This window comes from Nanorana parkeri, unplaced genomic scaffold (genome assembly GCF_000935625.1).
Source record: "Nanorana parkeri isolate BGI_ZX_2015 unplaced genomic scaffold, ASM93562v1 scaffold444, whole genome shotgun sequence".
NCBI classification, from domain to species: Eukaryota; Metazoa; Chordata; class Amphibia; order Anura; family Dicroglossidae; genus Nanorana; species Nanorana parkeri.
The window spans coordinates 569,715-593,961 of record NW_017306712.1 but is presented as its reverse complement, the minus strand read 5'-3'; the positions used below and the strand labels follow the sequence as shown (position 1 = coordinate 593,961).

Genomic DNA, 24,247 nt, shown 5'->3' with positions numbered 1-24,247 from the left:
TATTTTTTTTGTTTTGTGGTTAGATATGCTTTAAGTGCAAGTGTCAGTAGTTTCATTCCATCACTAGATGCACTCATTCTTCTAGATTGACTTATACCCTTCAATGCAGGACAAAAAAGTGTAATCAGTAGGGTTCTATGTGCAAATCACCCAGCAATATACTTATGATTTCAGTAGAAGGACTGGATTTAGTAAGGTATTAATAATAGAGGAAATGTCTGTCTTTGCAGAATGCACCAGGTTCATCAACCAGATCAATGGCAAAGTAAAAACCTTGCAAGCTCTTGGCAGTACTTATGCCTAAGGCCCGTATGCCATATATTACTTGTTTCTGTTCATTACTGATACAGTCTTAATCCTTAAAATGAATATCAACTCCTAAATCTATTTTTTTGAATCCCCTCTACTACACTTAACAAATCACAATATTGAAGATTCTTATCAATTACAGATGCTTCAACCACCTAAGTGCAACTGTAATGTATCATATCCCTTAACAACCTTTTAGAATGAATTTGTATTATTTGGTATGAAAAAAATAAATTAAAAAAAGATTGGTGTTTTAGTTCATGTTGTGTGTACCTTGTAGGAACAGAAAAAAAAAAGAAAACACAGGCTTTAACATAAGAGAATGTTGTTCAAGTAAATAGTCCTGATACCAATGTATCTTTCACTTGCTATTATGGGATACTGCACGGCATACAGTAGTTCCCTACTCTGTTTATAAATATAGAAAGGTCCACGCTTTGTAAAAAAAAAAAATTGAACCGGAAACATTGCAAAGTAATTGTACAAAGAGTCTTGCCACCATATTTTCTTCCATCTGGCTTATGTATATGATTTGAAGGTCATGGATGTGTTAATATCAAATGGGTTCCTGCTTTCTTTACTTGAAGGAAAATTCCATTCAAAAAAAGATTAAAATGCACACATATGCATAAATGAAAAGAATGTGCATTCTATTTTTTGCATTGAAGCCAGTAAAGCATTGCAAATGCGATCACCATGTTTCATGTTATACCCTAAATATGGGTGTAATATGAAACATGGTATAAAAGGTAAACCTTCACCTTTATACCATTCAATTCAATTTGACAATTTTGAATCATCCGGAAACATGGGGGGGGGATTTATCAAAACTGGAGCAGACAAAATCTGGAACAGCAGTGCATGGCAACCAATCAGCTTCTCTGTTTAATTTTCAAATCTTAACTGAACAAACTCAAAATAGAAGCTGATTAGTTGGGCTGGGCGACTGCTCCAGTTTCTGTCTGCTCCAGGTTTGATAAATCCCCCCCTTTGATGTTTATATTATGGTTATATTATGCTTTAAGGGAAATGCAGTGTCCATTTTGCTCCCTAAAGGGTATTGGCCTGTACCATTGCAGTGTGGGGGGAAGCCCCACTGCAAGGGTTAAGATTATTTCTGCCTGGAGTTATTCTTCAAGTTAATCAGACATGGGAGAAATGTAAATGTTGCCAATTCCGACCTCTTTCTGAAGATAATTTTTTGGTTCCTGTGCTGACCCATTGATTTCAATAGTTTCAGTGACAGGCATGGATATTGGGAACAGGCATGAATATCAGGAACAGGCATGGAGATTAGGAATGAGCATGGAGATCAGGAACAGGCATAGAGATAAGGAACAGGCATAAATATCAGGGACAGACATGGAGGTCATGAACAGGTGTGGAGGTCAGAAACAATTGTGGATATCAGGAAAGTCTCAAATTCTTAGTTGCATTCTTGTTTTGAGTCATTGACTGAAACTATTGAAGTAAGAGAGCCAACATGAAAGTATTTTTAGGTGTCCTCCATGTATCTCTCATCAATGGAGTAACTTTTGTTGAATACAAAGGGGGTTATTCACGAAGGAGCCAAAGGATTCAGCCATAGCTTCGGCTGATCCTTCGGCTCTATTCGGCTGCTGGAGCCCTTCAAACAGAACAATCGAACAGAAGGGATGCTGTACGGGCTATTCACTATAGCCCGTACAGCAGCTAAGGGCGACCGAGCAGCTCAGCCAAGCCGAAGGTTCTATGCTTCGGCTCAGCTGAGCCAAAGTGACAGCCGAAGAGGGGCAAACAGCCAGCCGAAGACCAGCCGTTCGTCCCGCAAATGTCAGCTGGGCAGAGCAAGCTGTGATCTCATGGCTGGCTCTGCCCAGTTTTAATTACAGATCAGCGCCCCCAAATGACCTGCGGACGCTGAACTCTCATTAAACAATAACTGGGCAGAGCCGGCCATGATGTCATGGCCACCTCCGCCCAGTTGTTATTCATTGGCCGGGACCTGTTAGATGACTCTAGCAGGTGTCGATCAATAGGTGTCGGCCCAATAGTTTTTTTGTTTTTTTATCTTAATTTTTTCATTTTATTTACATTTTAAAAATGTTTTCAACCTTTCTTTTGTAGACTTTTTTCACTGATTTTCTATTCTGCTCAGTACCATGTAGGTACCGTGGAGATTAGCCAAGCCGAATGCTGCTCGGCAGCATTCAGCTATTCAATCACTGCCGTTCGGCCCCTATGAGAATGGGGGCGAATGGCAGCGAGTGAGCTGCTAGAGCTTCGGCTCAGCTGATCCAGATGTTGGGATTGCCTGAGTCAAAGTCCTTCTGCACTTCGGCTCAGCCGAACATGAAGTGCAGCTGATGTATGGCTGATTTTAGCCGATGTAAGGCTTATTTCACTTCGGCAGCTCAGTGAATATTTTTTCCCCCCAAATTATATATGAGGCTAATGAAACTTAATTTGCTCTTACTCTCAAATCTCCATTTAAAAGCCAATTAAATTTTAGCTAATAACATTTCATAAGCCATACAATGTAATATATGTTCAACACAACAAGGGCAGTATTTCTATGTATTTCTAACATTGGAAAGCTACCCTAAAGCAGCACTGTTCTAGAAAGCAGCATCAAATTGTTTAATAAAATTGTGTTTATCGTTGTTTCCATAACATTCTTTTTTGCCAGTATCCACAGCAGTCTCCATAATAGTTTTGTATAATGCTTCATTGATAGTGTAGCTCCATTCAAAGCTGGTATTTGTTTTAGATGCAGTTACCTAAAAACAAGTGCCCTGTTGGTTGTAACACTGAACTGCTTCATCAATCTCTCAGCAGTTTTTTGTGGTAATTTCCCATCTCCACACATTTACCAAAGCCATTACAAAAGGGAAATTGATTCTTACCTCTTCATTGACCATTTAGCTTACATAACATAGTATTAGCAAGAGAAGTAAGAGGCAATTGCTTGACATTTGCCAGGGCATCAGGCATAAAAAGAAAACTCTGATAACTGCCAAGACATTGAAATGCATTTGTTCACTATAATGTAACTACATGAATGCTGGTTTTTAATGATTGGCATTGATTACAGGTTGTGATTTGTTTTGTTAAATATTACTAAGTAAATTTGTGAAAAATTTGCTGGGAGGTAGCAAATAGTTATGCATAATGTGGTTTAATATACATAGCTCAGTATCCATGGGTTTGCATGGCAAAAAAAACATTAAACATTTACTTGACATTTAAATGCGTGTATGCAAATTTAATTTACAATGTGGCTGCTAATAGTTTGTAGATAGTAGATGAATGATAGGATTTTAAATCACGTTTCCTTATTAAAGTGTTTCTACATCCCAAACTTTTTTTGGTTTGAGGAAGAGTTACAACCCCTGTCAGGTTTTTATTGCTGTTTTTGTCTCCACCGAGGTAACTCTCCCTTCTATTTGTACCGAGGACCGTTGTCACCAAAACCAGACAGTGATAGAGCATGTTCGCCTGACCAAAGGCAGCCAATGTACGGTGTACGGATCATTTTTATTCAATGTACGGCTGATTTTAGCAGATGTATTATTATTAAAATCATGTTTACAATTAATGAATGTGCTTTTATTTTTCTAATCTTTTTGTTTGTTTTTATATACTAGCATATGGAATCATGGTGAGCTAGCCAAGTAATTTGATAGCTTTGGTGTAGTGTTGAAGTCTTGTAATATATTGTTTTACATGGTCCTTGCTTAAGGTATAACTATGATTATTTTTTATGTAAAATATTTCAGATTTTATTCTGAATTTTACTGGCCTCACAGAGATATTTAACTGGCTTATTATGAACCCTTTTTTTAATAATCGTTCTGACATGCTTCACTCCACGTATGAATATTTAATTGTCCACAACCCTTTTAAATATGCATATCTCTTAGTTTCTATATTGTAAATGCTAATTTTAATTATGTTGCTTCTTGTGAAGCAATTTACTTTTTATCTGTAAGGATTGTACTTTGATCATTTAAATGCTTCACAATACTTGAAATACCGTGGCTTTACAGAAACAATTATTTGCTGTTCTGTGTTTGATGCTATTGTTAGCAATTAGGTTATTAAATAAAAAACTCATACATCTGACCCTATTGTAATGGCTATATAAAAATAAAGCTAAAAAGTATAAGGACCAGTGATGATATTCACAGTTTTAACCAATACAACTTCAGATTACTAATATTAGGTAATGGAAATAATATATTTTGATAATACTTTGGTTTGCTACACTGACATTTTTGCATTGTGTTGTTTGACTGTAAATAAGAATTCAGAAAAGTCAGTGGTGGTGATTTACTGTAGCAAATGAACATGAGCAGGGACAAATTGTTATGGTACTATTCCATAATGTGCCTGCCTAGTGTGCTAGCTGATTGTAATGATTAATGTGTATAGACGGGTCTTAATCTTCATGTGCCTTGTACATCCACATAATGCTGCTTCCTTCTGTTTCAACAATGTGCACTAAGATATGTGTGTGTCAAAATTGCATCTGAAAATGTGAAAATGAATGTGACTGGCTTACTAGGTATGCACTTGCACCAAGCAAAGCAGGATAATTATAAGCAGAAAAGTCCCAAATGGGACCACTCAAACAGTAATGATAAAATTGTTCAAATAAGTACATGGACTGTTTATGAAAAAGAGTGATGTGATGAAAAATCTGCAGGATGCTGCCCCAAACCAGCCAGGGGGACTGCAAAATCTGGGGAAAAAACACAAACAAGGGGCGCCTTTCCTAGTGCAGACAAGTTTTTTTCAGATAAAAGCAATAGAAGATGAGAATCATACTCACAAAGGTCGATATGAATAAAGCATTTGTAAGTGAATACATGGACCAAAGTATAAGCCAGTGACAGATGCACAACCAAGCCTGTGTGCCAGCAGGGAGGGCTGTGATGACGCGTTTCCGGGGTCACACCCCCTTCATTCTGATGATTCTGATGAAGGGGGCGTGACCCCGGAAACGCATCATCACAGCCCTCCCTGCTGGTACACAGGCTTGGCTGTGCAGCTGTCACTGGCTTATACTTTGGTCCATGTATTCACTTACAAATGCTTTATTCATGTCGACCTTTGTGAGTATGATTCTCATCATCTATTGCTTTTATCTGAAATAAACTTGTCTGCACTAGGAAAAGCAAAGCAGGATGCTTCAAAAAAACCCGCCATACCAACGTGTACAATATCATACATACTTGTGTACAGTTAACTAAGGAGTTTAATTAATGAATGTATTTTTAACAATATTCTTTATTGATTAGACCCCTTATATTTCTTCAAATTAAACAGAAAAAACACCACTTCCTCACACATACAAATTACACGCATGTACTACACACATTGTGATGATGTACGTTATGTGGGTTGGTACACTGTGGTGCACCAACACACTAAGGCCCCGTTCACACCAAATGCAGTGCGTTCCAGCCCGATTCTGGCCAGAAAACACTGCCTCGCATTGCGGCTGGCTCACTTTTTTGTGGGGCAGGAGTGTGTGGTGTGTGTGTGGCGGGCCATTGAAGTGAATGGCACCATAGCCACGCCATCCGGCCGCAATCCGATTGGCTGCACGGAATCGCAAGGCACATTATGCCTGCGGTCCGGTCCAGTGCGATCAAAATGCTGCAAGCACTATTTTGATCGCATCGGACCGCAGGCATAATGTGCCTTGCGATCCCATGTGGTTGATCGCATTGCTGCCAGAGGATATGGCTACAGTGCCATTCACTTCAATGGCCCACCACGCCCCCTCCTGCCCCACAAAAAAGTGAGCCGGCCTTAATGCGAGGCAGTGCGTTCTGGCCAGAATCTGGCCGGAACGCACTGCATCTGGTGTGAATGGGCCCTAAGGGTCCATTCACACCAGCAGGTGCATGTTTAGGTGCAGATAACATGCACTGGTGCTCATGCACTGCAGTGTTTCATTTTTTCTTTTTTTAGGGCCCATTTAAACCATAGGGTTGCATTAATTGCATGATTCAGCGAGATTAAGTAATGCTGTTGCAGAGCTCATCTAGCATGTATCATTATATACTAGGGTGGTTATTCACAAAGCTGCTGAAGGCAAACGAGTGAATAACCCAGCCGAAATGAAGTGAGCTGAACAACGTTCGGCTATTTACTCCGGCTCATTGGCTGATTTCAGCTGTATATCGGCTGCCTTCAGCTGCACTACGGTCAGTCAAACATGCTCTGCATGTTCGGTTGAGTCTAAGTGCGGAAGCCAATCCAACATCTAGATCAGCTGAGCCAAAGCTCTGGCAGCTCACTCGCTGCCGTTCGCACTTATTCACATAGGGGCTGAATGGCAGGGAGTGAATAGCCGAATGCCGCCGAGCAGCATTCGGCTCAGCTGCTCGGTACCCCCTTGGTACCAAGCAGAATAGCAAATCAAGGAAAAGAGTCTTTGAAAAAGTTAAAAAATATTTTTTAAATGTCAATAAATAGTCAAATGAAAAAATAAATAAAGATATTTAAAAAAGGAAAAAAAACAATTGGGCGGAGCTAGCAGTGACAGCTAGCTCAGTCCAACTGTTTCCTATTGGCCGACACCTGCTAGAGACCTCTAGCAGGTCTCGGCCAATGACGTCCCAGCTGGCTCCGCCCAGTTGTTCGCCCCGCTTCGGCTGACCTGCTCAGCCACCTTCGGCAGCTGTATGAGCTGTTGTGAATAGCCCGTACAGCAGCCCTTCGGTTTGACTGAACCAAAGGGCTCCGGCAGCCGAAGAGAGCTGAAGGATCAGCCGAAGCTATGGCTGGATCCTGTCACTGCTAGCTCCGCCCAATTTTTTTTCTTTTAAAAGAAATCTTTATTTTTTAAATGTAACTATTTATTTACATTTTTTAAATATTTTTTAACCTTTTTGTTTTACTATTTTCACTGATTTTCTATTCTGCTCGGTGCCATGGAGGTACTGAGCAGACTAGCCGAGCCAAATCAGACTCGGCGGCATTCGGCTTTACACTCACTGCCGTTCAGCCCCTATCTGAATATCTGTTGGATCGCTGAGTCCTTCTGCGCTTCGGCTCAGCTGAAAATCAGCTGTACTGAGCCGTAGTGAATAGCCAAACATTGTTCGACTCACTTCATTTCGGCTGGGTTATTCACTCAGCTGCTTTCGGCAGCTTTGTGAATAACTCCTGTGACATAAGGAAAGGAGAAGTCATTGAGGGGCGGTATATTTCCCCTCGCTTTCTATCCTATGTACAGGAATAGCGGAACCCAGACCAGGTTTTCAGGTTGACTTTGTGTCTGAATAATCCAGCTCAGGTTTTGTGTCTCTCACCTGGATTGTTAATTGCTTAACGATTACTTATCCAGGTGAGATAAAAGGGGGAAGGCTGAAGCATGATGTTGCTCTGGCCTGGCACTCAGAGAGCATTCTGAGAGAGCTAGGAAGTTGGATGGTTGTGAGTAGAAGGTTGCTGAAAGTCCTTTTGTTTTGTGAGGTGGCTGAGATAAGCTTACCCCCCGGTAGAGAGGAAACCTGCCTGTTTAGTCAGAGCCTGAAAGGCAAGAATTTGCTTTCTGTTTTATTGCAACCTTTTAAATAAAAACACTGACTGCAAGTCAGATAAACAAAGGACTTTGCTGCTCAGACTGCCTTTTTCCCAGGGAAGGTGATCCCCCATTTGAGCTATACCCCCACACCCACTAAATGTTGAATCTAAACTCAGCTTTGGTTGAATACCTACCAATCTACCTACAGATCTTACCATGTAATATGATCCCTGGTTGACCGTTTTTTCAAGTGGTAATATAGTGAACTGAAACTTACTGGTATTGTTATTGTGTAACTAGATGTCCTTTCCCTTTAATTCTATATTTAATATTTTTAATTATCAAGTGAGGGAATCATGCATGTCTTAAGCACCTGGTGTTAAAGGCTGACTATACATGGATATATCTCTTAAGGAAGATGTTGATGAGTGCATGAAGAGTGCCTAAGGCCTATGTGCCAGAGGTTGCATTTAGCGTAGCCCAAAGTCGAGCTGGACCAGTATAGGATTCAGTTAATTCTAGAGGTACAGGATGAATGGCTCCTCCAGCTACATTAAGCAGATGTATTTGCAAAAATATGTGTGCATAAGACATCTACCAGATATTCTGGTTACTACCTTTTAACCCAACTTCGATGATGTTGACTTTAACTGTATATGCAGCAAGGATTGTTGAATTTTCTATAGAAAGAGAGAGCAATGTTTACATAATGACAGTAATTTCCAACATGATGAAATATCTCCAAGGTCTTTAGTTTACCCATATCTACCAAACATAGAATCTATCTTACTGAAAATTAGATTCATTAATTAATTCTTTTATTTTCACTCAAAAGAGAGAATATAAGATTTAGTCAGCAATTAGCCATCATTTTTACGTTAGACAGAAATTTAAGACTCTTAATTACCTGCCATAATAAAAGAGTGTGTTTAGCAGTGATTGAATATCTTTATGGATCTCTGTCCACCCCTTTCTTCAATGTCACACTATCACAAAACTGATCATTTGCAATATGTTAATATTTAATTGCCTGTAATTTCTCATGTAGTCTCTCGCAGTAGCTAGACTATATTTTCAGAATGACCAAGGATATAAACACATAAAAATGTTTCCTCCAGTAGTCTAATCATTCAATCTATACATACACTATTTGAAAACCCTCCAGGGCTATCTCAAGTAATCCATTTTCTCATAAAAATAACATATGACAGATAAAATCTGTAACTATCTTCTCTGGTATATTTTTGCTTGGTGGGATGTTTGATTGGAGATATCTAAGCCATTACTGTTATAATGAAAACTGCGCTGACAATAACATGTGATACAAAAAGCAGCAACAAAGTTCAGAATATTAAAGCTTCCATTACCTAAATATAAACCTAAAATGGATAATATTGCATCTGGGATTAAACTGTCTTTTAATTTTCAATTACAATATGTGTGGTAGGGATGAACTTTGAGTTTGGGTCAACCGTGAATTCAAACCAAACTCTAGCTGTTTGCGGTTAGGAAAAACAGCGACCTGAAGGGATCGTTCACTGCAAAAGCAACAAGCTACCAGTCATGCAATTCCTGGCCTTTGAACTGCAGTTAGGTGGTATGAAGTGCCAGTAATGGTGGATTTCTTATGAGTAGACAGAGTCAGCTGACAGTATTTTCAGGGAGAGATGGTTACTGTTAAACACTGCTATAAAGTGCTAAAAACAGAGCCAACTGTGCTCTATTGTTCTATGTAACAGTGAATTGAAGTGCGCTGGCCTACAAAGTATGGAGTTTACCCCCGTATTAATTTCCTGTATAGGGCTACATTACTGTAAATTGCAGTGTATGACATACTTTTGTGTACCACCACTTGCACTCACATTGAAAACACTGAGCAGTCCTTTTTAGGACTACCTTTCTGTGTGTTTCAACAGTAACCACTATAAAAATATCCATTTACAATTTTTATTAGGAGGATCTTCTCTAGGGAATGTGGTGATAGAAAAAGACTCCGCAATCCTTGTTAACCACAGACTTTGCAAAAGCATGCAAGTACTTTCATGCAATAAATATAGTATTTCTCCGACAGATAAATCAGTCAATCTACCCCTTTACAAAACACTGATTTTGTCCCATCTCAAATATTCAGTTCAGTTTTCATCACCATGCCATAGGAAGGATGTCCTTGAACTAGAAAGAGTACAGCAAAGGACACCAAAATTAATAAAGGGGTTGGAGGATTTTAGCATTGAGGAGTTCTTACATAGGGTACCCTTATTCACCCTTGGGACAATTCTCTTAAGAGGGTACATAATGATAATGTACACATTTATGAAAGGTGAATGTAGGATTGGAATAAAACTATTTCGGTCTGTAAAAGAGACAAGACCACAATTTGAGATTTGGAAGAGAAAGGGTTTAATCTCAAATTACGGTAGGTGTTCTTTATTGTAGTAGCAGTGGACATGTGGAATTCACTTCTCCAGGAAGTAATATCCGCTGAGAGTTTTGATACATTAGGAAATCTCATAGATCTCTTCCTCATCAAATATAAAGTAATAATATCCAGTGGAATCAGAATTCTTATTGACTCAAAATGACACACACATAAACACATACACTAATAAAGGTGGAACTTGAAGGACCTGTGTCTTTTTTCAACATTATCAACTACATCCATTTGGTTTATTTGGGTTTTGGTGTTTTAGGGTTGGTGTTTCAGGTTTAGTGTTTCTGGTATACATTTTTTGAAGAGCGGTATAGTTAGCAGCATGAACTTAGTGACACAGGTAAAGCTGCCCTTTGTTAGCAGCACATCACAACATACTAGTGAGGCAACTTTTTGTGCACCCAATCACCACATTGTGAAGTGCACAGAACACCACATCCTCAATTCTTATTTTGCCATACCTGCTAGTAAATGTAGGCAATCTCCTGTATTCATCATGTCTGGAAGACCTAAAGGGAGAGGCAGAGGTTCTTCTTGTGCAGCCAGTAGGGAGCGAGCAGGTTCAACATCCACATGACATCTACCTTTTCTTTCTGGCAGTTAGTGTGCTATAAAGTTTAGCACAAAGAGGAGGTAGTGAAGTGGAGTGTATAACCAAGCCTTTCTCATCCTCCTCCCATACACAGCACAGTACATTTTCAATTTACAGAGGAGGGAGAAACCATCTTATTCTACTGGATGGCACTGTCCCATGTCCCCCAGGTCTGTGCCACAGAGCTCAACATCTGGACCTTTTTAACACATCTGCTGCAGACAGCACCATCATGGTTTGCAGTGTCTGCCATTTCTGCAGGCAGCATATCAAGCGCCTTTGTACTTTAGGTACCACATACATGAGTTCCCCACAAAGCTTGAAGTAGCACATCAATTATACTGGTTGGCATCAAAAGGCCCACACTCCTCCTCACTCCACCCTTTACATTTTTGCATCTGCTGCAACATTCTTGGCCTATAGTGATATCTATGGAAGTCTGACAAGGCATTTAAGAGACCTATCTTATTCAGAACAAGAGGAGAAAATGGTCAAGTGTAGGCTTCGACCATAAGTCCCTTATCCCGACACTCCATCTCCACCAGCATTCTTGACCAGGTAGGTGTTTTCCTCAGCTGTTGTAGTGGAAGAAAAACATTAACATAATTAGTTCCATGCCCAGGATCGCAATGCCAGCTTGGCACAATTGCTAGCTTTATAGCTGTTCCCATTCCAGTTGGTGGAGCTTTGGCAAAAAAAAGTACCACTTAGAATAGGTGCTGCAGAGGAACTTCTTGGATTCCTTTCCTGAGAGTGACAGGATCCATTTTCATGGCCAACATCTTCAAGTCAGTGAAGTGAGGTGCAGCAGTGGCAAGGCTGCCTTAACAAGGCTTCTTTAGAATGCATTGGCCAAGTCTGGTTGCTGACAGCAGTGACAGGAAATGCCTAAACCATATGATCTCAGATCACCTGGGGCCAGGGAGGATGCAGGAACCCATCATACTGAGGACTCCCTGAATGTGTCGGAGCACTGGCCAGAGCTTGCCAAGTATGCAGCCAAGCTCATGGCCTGCACTTCAGCCAGTTGGTTGTCAGAGAGGGCCCTCAGTGCAACATTCATTTTTGTGGTAAAGAAACAGATCCACCAGTCCCTAGATACAGTTAACAGGCTCATTTTTATTAAAAGGAACCAGTCCTGAATCAACAATGAGAACGAAACCGCTGCAGCTGATGTTAACAAATTTTTGTTTTTTCTTGGAAAAATGTACTATTTCCTGCTACTGCTGCTAACCTGCAACATTTACCACCTCCTGCCACCATTACCAGAGCTTGCAACCATTACCAGCTACTTGGACTGCAGTTGTCCTGACAGCATAACAATCTCCTATCATTGCCTGCCATCATTACATCTTCTGCTGCCTTCACTGTTCTAATGCTTTTTATAGAGTAATTCCTGCATTGTGCCTCAACATTTGTGGTGTATTTTGGTGATCTGACACTGTCAAGATGCTACATATATCTCTGCAGCTGAGGAGCAGCAGCTAAATCATGCTAAATATATCCTAGTTTTTAGCCTATTCCTAGACTGTTGTCTCTCATAAATAGTGTACTTTTTAAAATCTGCCTGGTCTCTCCCCATTAAACTGTGGCCTAGTAAAAGTGTTTACATACTGTGCATGGAATCAGTAAAATATTTTGCTGACCTTTTTGTTGGTGAAATAAAACACTCTAATGTCATTTTTTTAAAATGAAAAGCTGCCTGGTATCTCTCCAGTTCAAAATGAGGCCAAATAACTTTTTTTAATTACTATGTATGAATTCAGTAAAATATTTAGCTATCTTTTGTTTATCAAAAATACACTTAAACATGGATTTTGGGGGTTTTAAAACTTCATGTAGTGTGTCATTTAAAAAATTTGGCCTACATGGGATTGTTTTAAAACAGTCTACTGTTAAGGTTTATTCAATATTCCTTGATTTTAACAGTGAAAAATATATAGTTTATTTTAACTTTTGTCCTGAAAGCTGCTTGAGTTTTACCAAATGAGGCCTTCAAATATTTTTTTTTCAAATTATGCCTATACAGTGTGTACCATATTCCATCTATTTTAATGTGTAAAATATGAACGTTGAACATTAAAATTCTAGAAATATGATGCGTGTTGTGTATAGCATATTGCTTCTATTTTAATCGTAAAAATATCAACTTACATTTTTTTTGTCCTCTAAAGCTAAATGAGGTATGTGATTTAGCCAAAAGGCGCACACAAAATTGTAGAACTATTACATGTGCTCTGTATAGCAAATAACTTATAATTTATTCTGAAAAACATACAATTTAATTTGGTTTTTGTCTCCAAAACTAAATGAGGGATGTGACTTAGCCAACAAGGCCTGCAAGAAAAGCTGTGCTGTGTGAAGCATATTGCTTCTATTTTAATCTGAAAAATCTAAACTTTAAATAGTTTTTTGTCCTCCAAAGCTTAACGTGGGATGTAGTTTAGCAAATGAGACCTACAAAAAATTAGATAAATACTACATATGCTGTGTGAAGCATGTTACTTCTATTTTAATCTGAAAAATGTAAACTTCCAATTGTTTTTTTGTCTTCCTAAGCTAAACGAGGGATGTAGTTCAGCCAACAAAGCCTACAGGAATTTGTAGAAATATTACATATGAGTGTAGCATATTACTTCTATTTTAATATTCAAATAGTTTTTTTGCAATCCAAAACTACATAAGTAATGTGGTTTAGCCGATAAGACCTATAAGAAATTGTAGAAGTAGTACCTATGCAATGTGCATTATATTCCATCATTATTGTATATATTTGACCTGAACAACTGCATGTGGAGTGTTGATTTTAAACTCTGGCCTACTCCAACTGTTGCTGTCTATGTAGTCTGTATGATATTTTTTCTTTTTTAGATGCAATATATACACCTAAAACTTGATTTTTGGCATGAAAAGCTGCATGCCGTCAGTCCTTTTTAAAATGCAGTCTACTCCAACTGCTTCATTGCTGAATATAGAGTCTGTGCAATATTTCTGGCCTTCGTCTCAGAAATAATACACTCTAAATTGTATTTCGCAATAAAACATGCCCCATCTCTTCCTTTGTAATTGTGGCCTTCTATAACCACTTACATGATGTGTATCAAGCAATATTTCTTGTGTTGGACATATTGCACTCTAATTTTTATTTCATGATATTTTATTTCATGATAAAACCTGCCTTGTGTCTCCCTCTTTCATTGCACCCTAGTAAAACTGCTTATATAATCCTTCGTTCCAGTCATCTTTTTTCCAGGGTTTATAGCTCCTATCTGTGAAGCCTCCAGCACCTGAGGTTGTGTGTGTGAGAGGTTTTGCACATTATCAGTGATCAATGCTGCAGAAGCCTAGTTTCTAATAGATATTCATACTCTGTTTTTCAACCTTTAAACCATTCCAGTCCAGTATGACTTCAGTTTATTTTATATCAGTATACTGAGCTCTTATAAAAGGAGTCGGTCAGAACCCCATATTACATTAACTTAATATATTAACTTTTGGACATATTGTAATGGAATACAAATATTTGTTCTCTAAACTATTGGTTTGAGGTACCTTCTCCTCTCTTTATTTTCTCTAAAACACCTCCAAGAGCCCTCGTCATGCATTTGTGGAGCCTAACCTGTGTCACTGCATGCCACTTTATATATTTCACTATGCACAGTGAGAGAGTAAACCTACTTTGGATCCAGCTGCCTAAAATCTATTTCTTCTCAATAGCAATAGAACCTGACATAAAAATCTGTCCCCACTCTCACAAAGGGATTGCCTGGAATTCCACTTTAACTTAAATATGACCAAAGTGCACAATGCAATCATTTATTTTATTAAAAGAAATATATGACATATCAGAAAATGTTTTTTAAAAGAAAGTATAAACTGAACTTTTTATAGTATAAAAAGCAATACACTTTCCTGGTTCTGTGTCTGAAATATGTACCACTGAGCTGTATTGCAATATTCTGGTGAGTTAGGATAAATCACACTGCACCTGATTCACCATATAATGTATCAACAAAAAGCTAGAAAATGTTTCAAGCTATCAGCAAACAAACAAGCAAAGCAATTTCAATAGTTTCTGTTTCTTATTTTTTTCATGAGTAGAAGTGTTTAAAAGACATTTTCTCTGCTTGATATTTTGGTTCATTTTGCTAAAATCTATTTCACTTGCCGAAAACAAAAATCGTATGTCATCAATAATAAGCTTACTGCTGCAAGAGTTTTATAACTGCCAAACAGTGAACTTACTCTAAAGTTTTAGGATGGTATTAATATACAGGAGTAGTATTGTAAGGGCTTTATTAAAATGTCTGTTCATCTGGATGTATTTCTATAAGGTTGAGATCAATAGTTTCCCATTTTAGCTTGGTGAATCTGCTCAGAGCAATGTCTAATTTTCACCACATTTCAACTACTGTGAAAAATCCATCTTGTTGATTGGTTCAGTGTACTAACCTTGTGAAACATTTTTATATACTGCTGATATCTCAGATAATGCTCAGCACCCTAAGTTGAATATGGAACTTTTCTTTTAACTTTTACCAAAGCCCCCAAACCCATAAAGAGGTCCCCCAGCCCCCTCCAAAGACCCCATCCTCCACAGTTGGTCCCAGCCCTCTTCAAATTCCTCATCCTGGGCCACCAGGTTTACTGCAAATGTATTATTTCCTATGATACTCAGCTTGTAGGAATATACCTATTGAAGAACATTCAAAACACAAAGAAATGACACTAAGAACATTTGGTTTGCCCCATTCTCACAACAGCTGGAAACTCGCACAGAACACATTTTGCATGCAATTTCACTGGACAAATAAGATATGCATTTTGTTTATAAATGTACACCCTTGTGTCAGTTCTTTGATAGAATATAATAGGGAAGAAACACAATAACTTTAACTTTATAGTTAAAGTAACGCCTTAATTCAAAATATACATTCTTCCACTTTGACAATGCAATTGATTTGGTTTGTCTCAGTAGCAAATCTCTGGAATTAAACCTAAAATTAAGCCAAGCCTTTGGCCATAACAGGGTGCCAGAGTGAAAAGTCAACCCAAATCCCTGATATTTTGTTAGGTTGGTACTATACATCTGGCTAGATAAATCTGCCAAGTCTGTCTGAGAGATGCCTGTGCCATCCTTCCAATACATGTCTAGAGGGGAGGCAACAGAAGAAACTGTTTTTTAATGCAACCAGTTTAGTTTCTCATATTGTACCTTTAATACATTTGTCGCTTTTATCATGTCATATTTTATTGCAAATTAGGTTAAGACTGGCAAAAATTAATGATGATCAGTATGCACATTTTAGGGACTGCTTAAGGAACCCTGATGAACATATAATACACATTCCCCAATCCAAAGCTAATTACCTCTTCTCTAGCGAAGTCTATTCATTTATTCAGTGCCATGAATAAGGCAGCCTTTATGTTTAATTAGATGCTTGGTTTTATTGCATACTCTAACTGGGTGAATCCACTGATATATATGGACGTTTATCTTTTCAGAATTTTTTACCTAGAATAAGTATTTCTCTAATCTCAGACTGTGCTGTTTTTGCAGGAATTATGTACATTGAAGATTGTCATTTACCATATGTAAATTTGTATTTTCAAAGATACCTTACTGTCCTCATATTCTTGCCATCTGTTACTCCAAGATTTTACATTTTTAAAGATCTGTTTTGAGTTCTTTATTTTGCAAAATGTCACATAATATCTAACAATGTGGAGGTCAGGGTGTTATTTAAACTGTTGCTTATTTACTGCATACACTTCACTATTTTTGATACACAAACTAGTACACATACAGTACATACAAAAATGCAGTATACATTTTTTTTCATATAGATCATCCTAACAAGCACTTCTACGTGTAAAAAAAGTTTGTTGCAAAAACAAAATGTTGCCCCCCAAGCCAGATTCCTTTTCCCAGATTAGCCATACACAGGAGAGATTCCTGTGGGATACCTACTTGTTCTCTAAGATACACAGCACTTGGGCCCACCCTGATCCGCTTTCCAAGTTAGTCAATGGATAAATGTGCTACACACAAGGTCATGTTGAGGAAGCTATATTAGCTTATGTTTCACTGAAATTGAATCAACTGAATATTGCTTGTAAGTTACTGAAGTGTTTGATTCCTGTTTAAGATCTAATTGTTTTAAGCCACGCTCAAACTGAACATGCTACTTTATTTTATCTGGCAAGCTCTGACTGGCCATAGGCAGAAAATCTAAAATGGCAGGTGTTATGACATATGTGCTCTTTAAAGTGTCTGTAAACCCTAACAATGACCCTCTTTTATTTTATTTTTGGGGTCTGTTGAACAGTTTTGTTATAGCTGTTAAATAAGTGTAAAAAATACCTTTTGATCCTGCCACAAATAATTTAAGTTGGTAACCTCCTCTGCTCTCTGCCTGCAATCTTCTGAGTTGTTCATAATTGTCTCTGTGGACTACAGAAGACCTCCCCAATTATATGGAGAAGAGGAAGGGTGTTCTGTAGCTCAAATATTGTTTTATTCTAGAGTGACAATGCTGCTCCATAGATATAGTGTAGTGAGTTTGTGTTGTCACCCTGGAACAGAAAGGGGGCTACTTTCAGACCTGTTGCAATTACCTCTGTAACTAGGGTAAGGGGGTTAGCATTACATGTGTTGAGATATTAGCCTTCCCTTTTCTCATTGACAATGGGATGATCAGCGCCTGCTTGCACAGAAACATTCTAATATGATGGAAAAATCCCTGTATCTGATAATACATATTTTAAATAGTTGGAAGTCCTTATCGCATACATTGCCCAATCCTTGCTAGTTAGTTGTCAGTGATGACTTTGATTGTTAAGTAGGTAAGACAGTTTTAGTTTAAAATATGTCTTTACATGGGTAGGTAAGCTTGATAAAATAATATTTTAAGGGACATTTCCAGTAATATAAGGTGTGAAGAATTGAGCAGCACCAATACTGCAGTGTATACTTTGTTGGAAATCCCAGTGTGTTCGGTTTCCTCATTGGTAACTTTCTTCATGGGACTTTCATTGCAAGGATAATATAGTTTGAGAAATTATGGGACAGTTTTATTAAAAATTGTAGCATTCCATGCATGATAGAGGAGTTTAATAAGGAACTATGGAATTTTAGGGGTGACATTTAAAAATAGGGAGCTAACTGGGGGGCTAGTTTAAGGCTAATGGTTGAGTTTAGAGTTAAATGTTAAGTCTGAGGTTAGTATTTTAAGAGTTAAGTGGCTAAATAGTTTTTTGCCTTATTGGGGTTCCCGCCATAACATAAATGTGCAAAAATCAATCACGTGCAACCTATACAATTTGCTGTAACAGTGCAAATTGTGCATAGAATGTAGCAAATACTCATTTATATGCACATCACAACAAACAGAGAGCTTATGCAAACACATTTTGTGTGCAGAGTCAGCGGTGTCAGCACTTGATTCTGGTAAATTGTATAAGTTGCACCTGATTGATATTTTCACGTTTATGTTTATAAGGGAGTACTTGTACATTGTATGCAAGGTTTGCACCTGACAATTGCAAAAGTTGCACTTTATTGTAAATGTGCACATTGTTTGATTGAGTTATGTTTTGTTTTTGCATATGACACTTAAGAAGAGTTTTGTTGAGAGGCTAATAATAGCACCACACCTTTATTGTATATGTGGAGAACATTTATTTTGTTCAAGCACTGTCTCCCTATCATAAACCATTCTTATTTTTTTAAATTCTAAATTACTCTTTTTACCTTTTTTCACATATTGTTTTCATCCCAGTACTGCTGATCTCCTCCAGCTTTTTTCAGCCGCTTCCTATTTACATGCAGTTACTCCAGAATGAGTTGCACATCTTTGCTCTGAAATATCTTCCTAAGACAATGGCCCACCATGCCTGTTCAATGTCTGCTGAAACAGCCACTTGTAGCCCTAGTTAGTAGTGCATGTGACAGGGTGAAAATGCAGTGGCACAGCTGGATGGCAGTTTTCATACTATAAAAGCAAATTCCTGAGCAAGGACCTTCATGGCAGGATCAGCAGGTATCTTTTTTTTTAATTGAAGCTGTATTAAAGTATTAAAAGCAACTTTTAAAAAAAGTTTTAAAAAAATATTAACATGTTAAAGCTTATATAGGATGTTAATGATTGGCTTTAGATCTACTTTAATGGTTCTGTCTAGGGGTTCAGGGCATTTGTGGGCAGTGTTTGTTCATCTTTATTTAGCACCTTATTGGAAAAAAATGTATGTACCGAGTTTCAATAAAACCCAGCAAAAACAGGAATAATCCATATTGTATTAAATAATTTCAGATGAATAATTTTATTACTGGACTCTGTTTTTGGTGATTTTAATGTTTTGAAACTTCCAGAACATTATATTATAGCATCAGAAAATGAATCATGCCAATAACACCTTACCATCATAATAGGTACTCTTCTCTCTGGGTCCTATAAGATGCCTATGCAGTTATACCTGCATTTATGTCAGGTATCCCTATAATGAGGCAAAACTGTTTTTGTATCACTGGCCTATTTTAGATGCAAATGCATCACCCTTAATTGAAATCCTAGTGAAAGAAATGTTTTTTTGTGTTTCATCTTCTAGCAGTGTATAAAATCCTGGACCTTTTACCTTTTATTAGGAGTTTTTAGTCCGTACTGCATTTTAGCCACTGATCTTGGAGCATGGTATAATGAGAAATGAGAAAAGATATACAGCCTGCCTACATGTACAGCTAACCTCTTCACTGCAGATGCAGCCCAAGGACTGCCCACTGGAAACTGCAGTGCTAGAGGGCATTGGAAGTATAGTCCAGTGCAAGCTGGAAATGTAACAGTTTGAATAAGTGCACCCACAGCTATGCTGTTCATGTAGCAGAGGATGTAGGTACAGCACCATGCATGCACAATGATGTTTATAGCTTGAAAAAGTAAGTTTATAAAATGATTAAAATAATTAGATTTGTCTGTTCAAATGAGGCATTCTAAATGTAGTCTTTTTTTCTGGGTTGAAGATATACTTTAAATGAGAATCTTCCTTAGATACACTGTACATATAGAGAATATGTTTTTTTTTTAATATAAAAAGGTGAAGAGTAAAATGTGGAGGCAGTGATACACAGGATCCAATCTAAATTCATGTTTTATTGATCTGACGTCAGCAAACTCAAGTCAAATTGTTTGCAAGGGATTGCACTTTAGAAATCATCATTACACTTTGCGCTGCATGACTGAATAGTGTGTAGAAATATTGTTTAATGCAAAAATGTTTTTTTGGGCTATCTAGGGATACCTCATCCCAGTCTAAATATATGAAATGTCAAGTTGGTAAAGAAATCACAGTCTTGATTTCCTCTATTTCAAAACATTGTCTTATACTTTTTACCCCTGAATCATAGGGATAATGCAGTATATATGTTTTTGTGATGCAAGGAATATAACTAGCTATGTGATTAAGCTACATCAATTGATTTGTTTCCAACTAACCCTTCTAGTGTCATATTTATACTTGACTGAGCAGTGGCATGCAAACAGCCTTCCTCCCACCTCCCTTAATTGTTATATGGGCTTCATCATGTTGTTAAAATGAACTGAATTTGGAGATATGCTGTGAAACATTACAGAATGCAGCATGTCCCTACCTCCTACCACAACAATTATAAATGCTCCATGAAGTGTATCTGATTTCTTTTATAAACTCCTAGCTCTGTCCTGAGAAGCGTAGCTTCTGTAATGGGAATTAGCCTTTGATAGCTGATATGTGGCTTAATTAAAAGTCAAGTAAAGCATAACCGAGGTCTCTACTTTGGAAGGAGACCTACGGTTCATAATTAGAATGTGCCTTGCCTTTACTTAAACAATAATTTCCTACTAAAATATGGATTTTATTTTCTGCAAAGGTTTAAGTTTCCAATTGCCCAAACATAGCAATATAGGTGTAATACGTACAAGCTTGGTACATCTAGAATGCTAACAATTATATTACATTATTATTATTATTACTATATAACAGATATTGTATATAGCTACTAGTGATTAGGTAAAAAATGATCGCAAATGCTAATCAATCAGTCATTTGTGCAGGTTAGAAACAGAATATGTTATATTGCTTCAGGGAACATAATTTGCAGCCTTTTAAAGAGGAGGATAAAGTGTGTAAATTACAATTGCTTCCATGCATCCAGTGTATTTCTACAAACCAACATTGGCAACATTGCCATTCTGACATGTGCCAAAAAAGCATTGTCTCTGATTATGCTGTTAATTTCATGATAATGCAAAAAATAACTGCACAATATAAAATTAGCAGTCATGACAATGCTTTCATTTTACATCTTTATTGCATTTTGCAAACATTGAATGCTATTTGTTATATGGCAGGGCTGCTTTTAAGCCTAAGTTCAGAAAAAAGCAATGACCTGTTTCTTACACTCTACTGGTGTCAGAATGTTCCTTTTAAAATAAATGATGCTTAACATCTGTGGGGAGGGAGTAGGATTCATATTCTTTCATTTGCTTTGACTGGAATTTGGATCAGAAGAATTTGCAGACAAGTAGACTAGGAGGCTTTAATTTACAAACTAGACTCACTTCCACTTCATGTCTATCTTGATAGTGTTGCTTGGATTTGCCCCTACAATCTATCTGCTACAATAATGTATATTACTTAATGGGTGTGAGTAACAACAGAACAACACATGCAGCAATGCAATGACACATACACTAGTTTTAGCTTATCTCGACTTGGGAGTTACCTCAATTGACAACAGCAGATGCAAGAGGAGGGTATAGAAAAACAAGAAAACTTTATAATGCTATACTTTCTTACCAGACATCTGTAAGTAAATCTAATTTGACCAACAAGATGATCTAATTCCATGTGTGCCCAAAATACAAATTTTAAGCAGATTTTGAATTTGTTCTTAATGTACAGTAGTCACCGTATGCACATGCTTTGTGTTCATTAGCTATTTATTTGCAAGATTTCTATAACATCAATAATCTCTGAACAAGGTCCAGACACATCCCTTAGGCAAGACCAGCAGGCACAGATAAAGGCCACAAAACTTGTTCAGCTGCCCTAAGGAAAAATATGTACTTGCACTTCTTTCTTTTGTGATAAACTGGTGAACACTCAAATGTGCATCTTTCATGATAAAAAAAATGTCTTCCCTTGCAAACCCTTGTGATAAATCCCACATTTATCGTTTATTACAGCTTTAGAAGCAACATCAAATAAAAGATGGATTTAAGCATATCTGTGTTTATCAAGCTCTAGAACTTATTTTGCTGTCTCCCAGTTTCTCAATTCAAATCTTTTACAGACATCATATACACATAAATCCATTGAGAAAAAAGCAATATCAGATAATGTAGCACATAGAAAAGAGAAAAAAAAACTTTTATTAAACAATTCTTCATTGTGCAATACTGAATAGTGTGAGATGTCCAGAAAACTCTTTTATTATTAAACTATTTCTATTTTGTTTAGGGTTATAGCCAAAGCGTTTCTGATTGAACAATTTGAAATGAGTATAGCATATACTGTTGCTGTTGCTAATATGGTACTATTGTCTCTGCAGCAAGTACAAGGCGTGGGTGACCGGCCATATGGAATGTTAGTGATGGAACCAGAAGTGGATCTAGAAAGTTACCAGTCAGCATTGGAAGGAGTGCTCTCTTGGCTTCTTTCTGCAGAAGATGCTTTACAGAACCAAGGAGCAATTTCTGACAGTGTTGAAGAAGTCAAAGAACAGTTCCATACTCATGAGGTAAGTCAAAGGTCTGCCAGTAATGTCTGTATACTCATTAATCTTTTTGACATCCCATACATTTGATAGTTGACATCCTTTGGTGCTGCTACATATAAGTCTATAGCTACCAGAGATTTTTCTGGTAGCTATAGATAACTGAGTTATTGAAGGAAGTAAAAGGCAGTTATGGGGAGATGAGATAGGCTTACCTGAAGAGATGGGTTTTTAAGGATCACCTAAAGGTGGGCAGCGTCAGAGATAGGCGGACAGAATGGGGTAAGGGGTTCCAGAGGACGGGGACACTCTGGAGAAGCCCTGCAGGCGAGCGTGGGAAGAGGTAATTTGAGAGCTAGAGGCATCCTGGGAGTCCTTTGCCGCAGCTATGCAAATACTTTATGATGACCCCCTGCGTTCTTCAACCGCCAGGGGTACCTTGCGCACCCTCCGCCAGGGCAGACGTCCGGTGGAGGACTACATCATGGAATTCCGTGAGGTAGCCCCCGCAATCGGCGGATGGTGCAGCAGTTCATTGGCTTAGCCAATTTTTACCGCCGATTCATTCGGAACTTTTCAGCGATCTGCGCTCCCATCACTGCACTGACCAGGAGCAACACCCTGTTTGAATGGACCCCGGCGGTCCAACAGGCATTCCAGCACCTTAAGAGGCTGTTCACGCAGGCACCTATACTGGTACAACCAGACACCTCTCGCCCGTTTTATCTGGAGACCGACGCCTCCGAGGGGGCCATCGGGGCCGTTCTCTCCCAGGTCCATGGGGAGAAGCAGCTTCTCCATCCCGTTGCCTTTTATTCCCGCAAACTCACCGGGGCCAAACGCAACTATGATGTGGGTGAGAGAGAGTTGCTCGCCATCAAGGACGCCCTGGAGGAATGGAGACATTTGCTGGAGGGAGCCGAAAACCCTGTGGTGGTGTACACCGACCATCGCAACCTGGAGTATCTCCGCAGTGCCAAGCGACTGCGTCCTTGACAAGCCCGGTGGGCTCTCTTTTTCTCCCGTTTTCGCCTCCAGATAACCTATCGACTGGGATCCAAGAATGGCAAGGCCGATGCCTTGTCCCGTATGTGCTCCTCCGAGACCGATCCTGCACCTCCGGAACCGATCCTGCCAGCCGCATACTTTCTGGCCACCCAACACTCCTTGATCGAGAGGATCCGACGGGCCAGCACGCCGGCTCCAGAGGAGGCAGCCCATCTGCCGATAAAGCAGGGGCTTCGTTACCACCAACAATGGATCTATGTCCCAGTCCCCCAGCGACTGCCTGTAATACAGCATCACCATGACCACCCCACAGCGGGCCACCGAGGTAGGCGCAACACCACGGAATGCATCCTACGTCGGTTTTGGTGCTTTGGAAGCCGACGTACGCTCCTTCATAGATTCCTGTTCGGTGTGTGCACTCTACAAACGTCCCACCTCAAAACCCGTCGGGTTATTACAGCCTCTGCCAGTGCCAACCCTTCCATGGTGCAACATAGCCATGGATTTCATCGTGGACTTACCTCCCTCACAAGCTTGTACCACCATCATGGTGGTGGTAGACAGATGTACCAAGATGTCCCACTTCATTCCGAGCTCCGGTCTCCCGACGGCCCAACAAACCTCGAACTTGTTCCT

At 38.7% G+C, this 24,247-nt stretch overlaps 1 protein-coding gene across 1 annotated transcript in view; it reads left to right on the top strand.

The window, feature by feature from the left end:
- The window catches only part of LOC108790078 (dystrophin-like), a 703,081-nt gene that overhangs the window by 121,343 nt on the left and 557,491 nt on the right, over nt 1–24,247 (top strand). Inside the window, exon 5 of the mRNA XM_018560268.1 lies at nt 22,439–22,627. Within this exon, the coding sequence (XP_018415770.1) occupies nt 22,439–22,627 (189 nt within the window). The remainder of the gene's footprint in view (nt 1–22,438; nt 22,628–24,247) is intronic.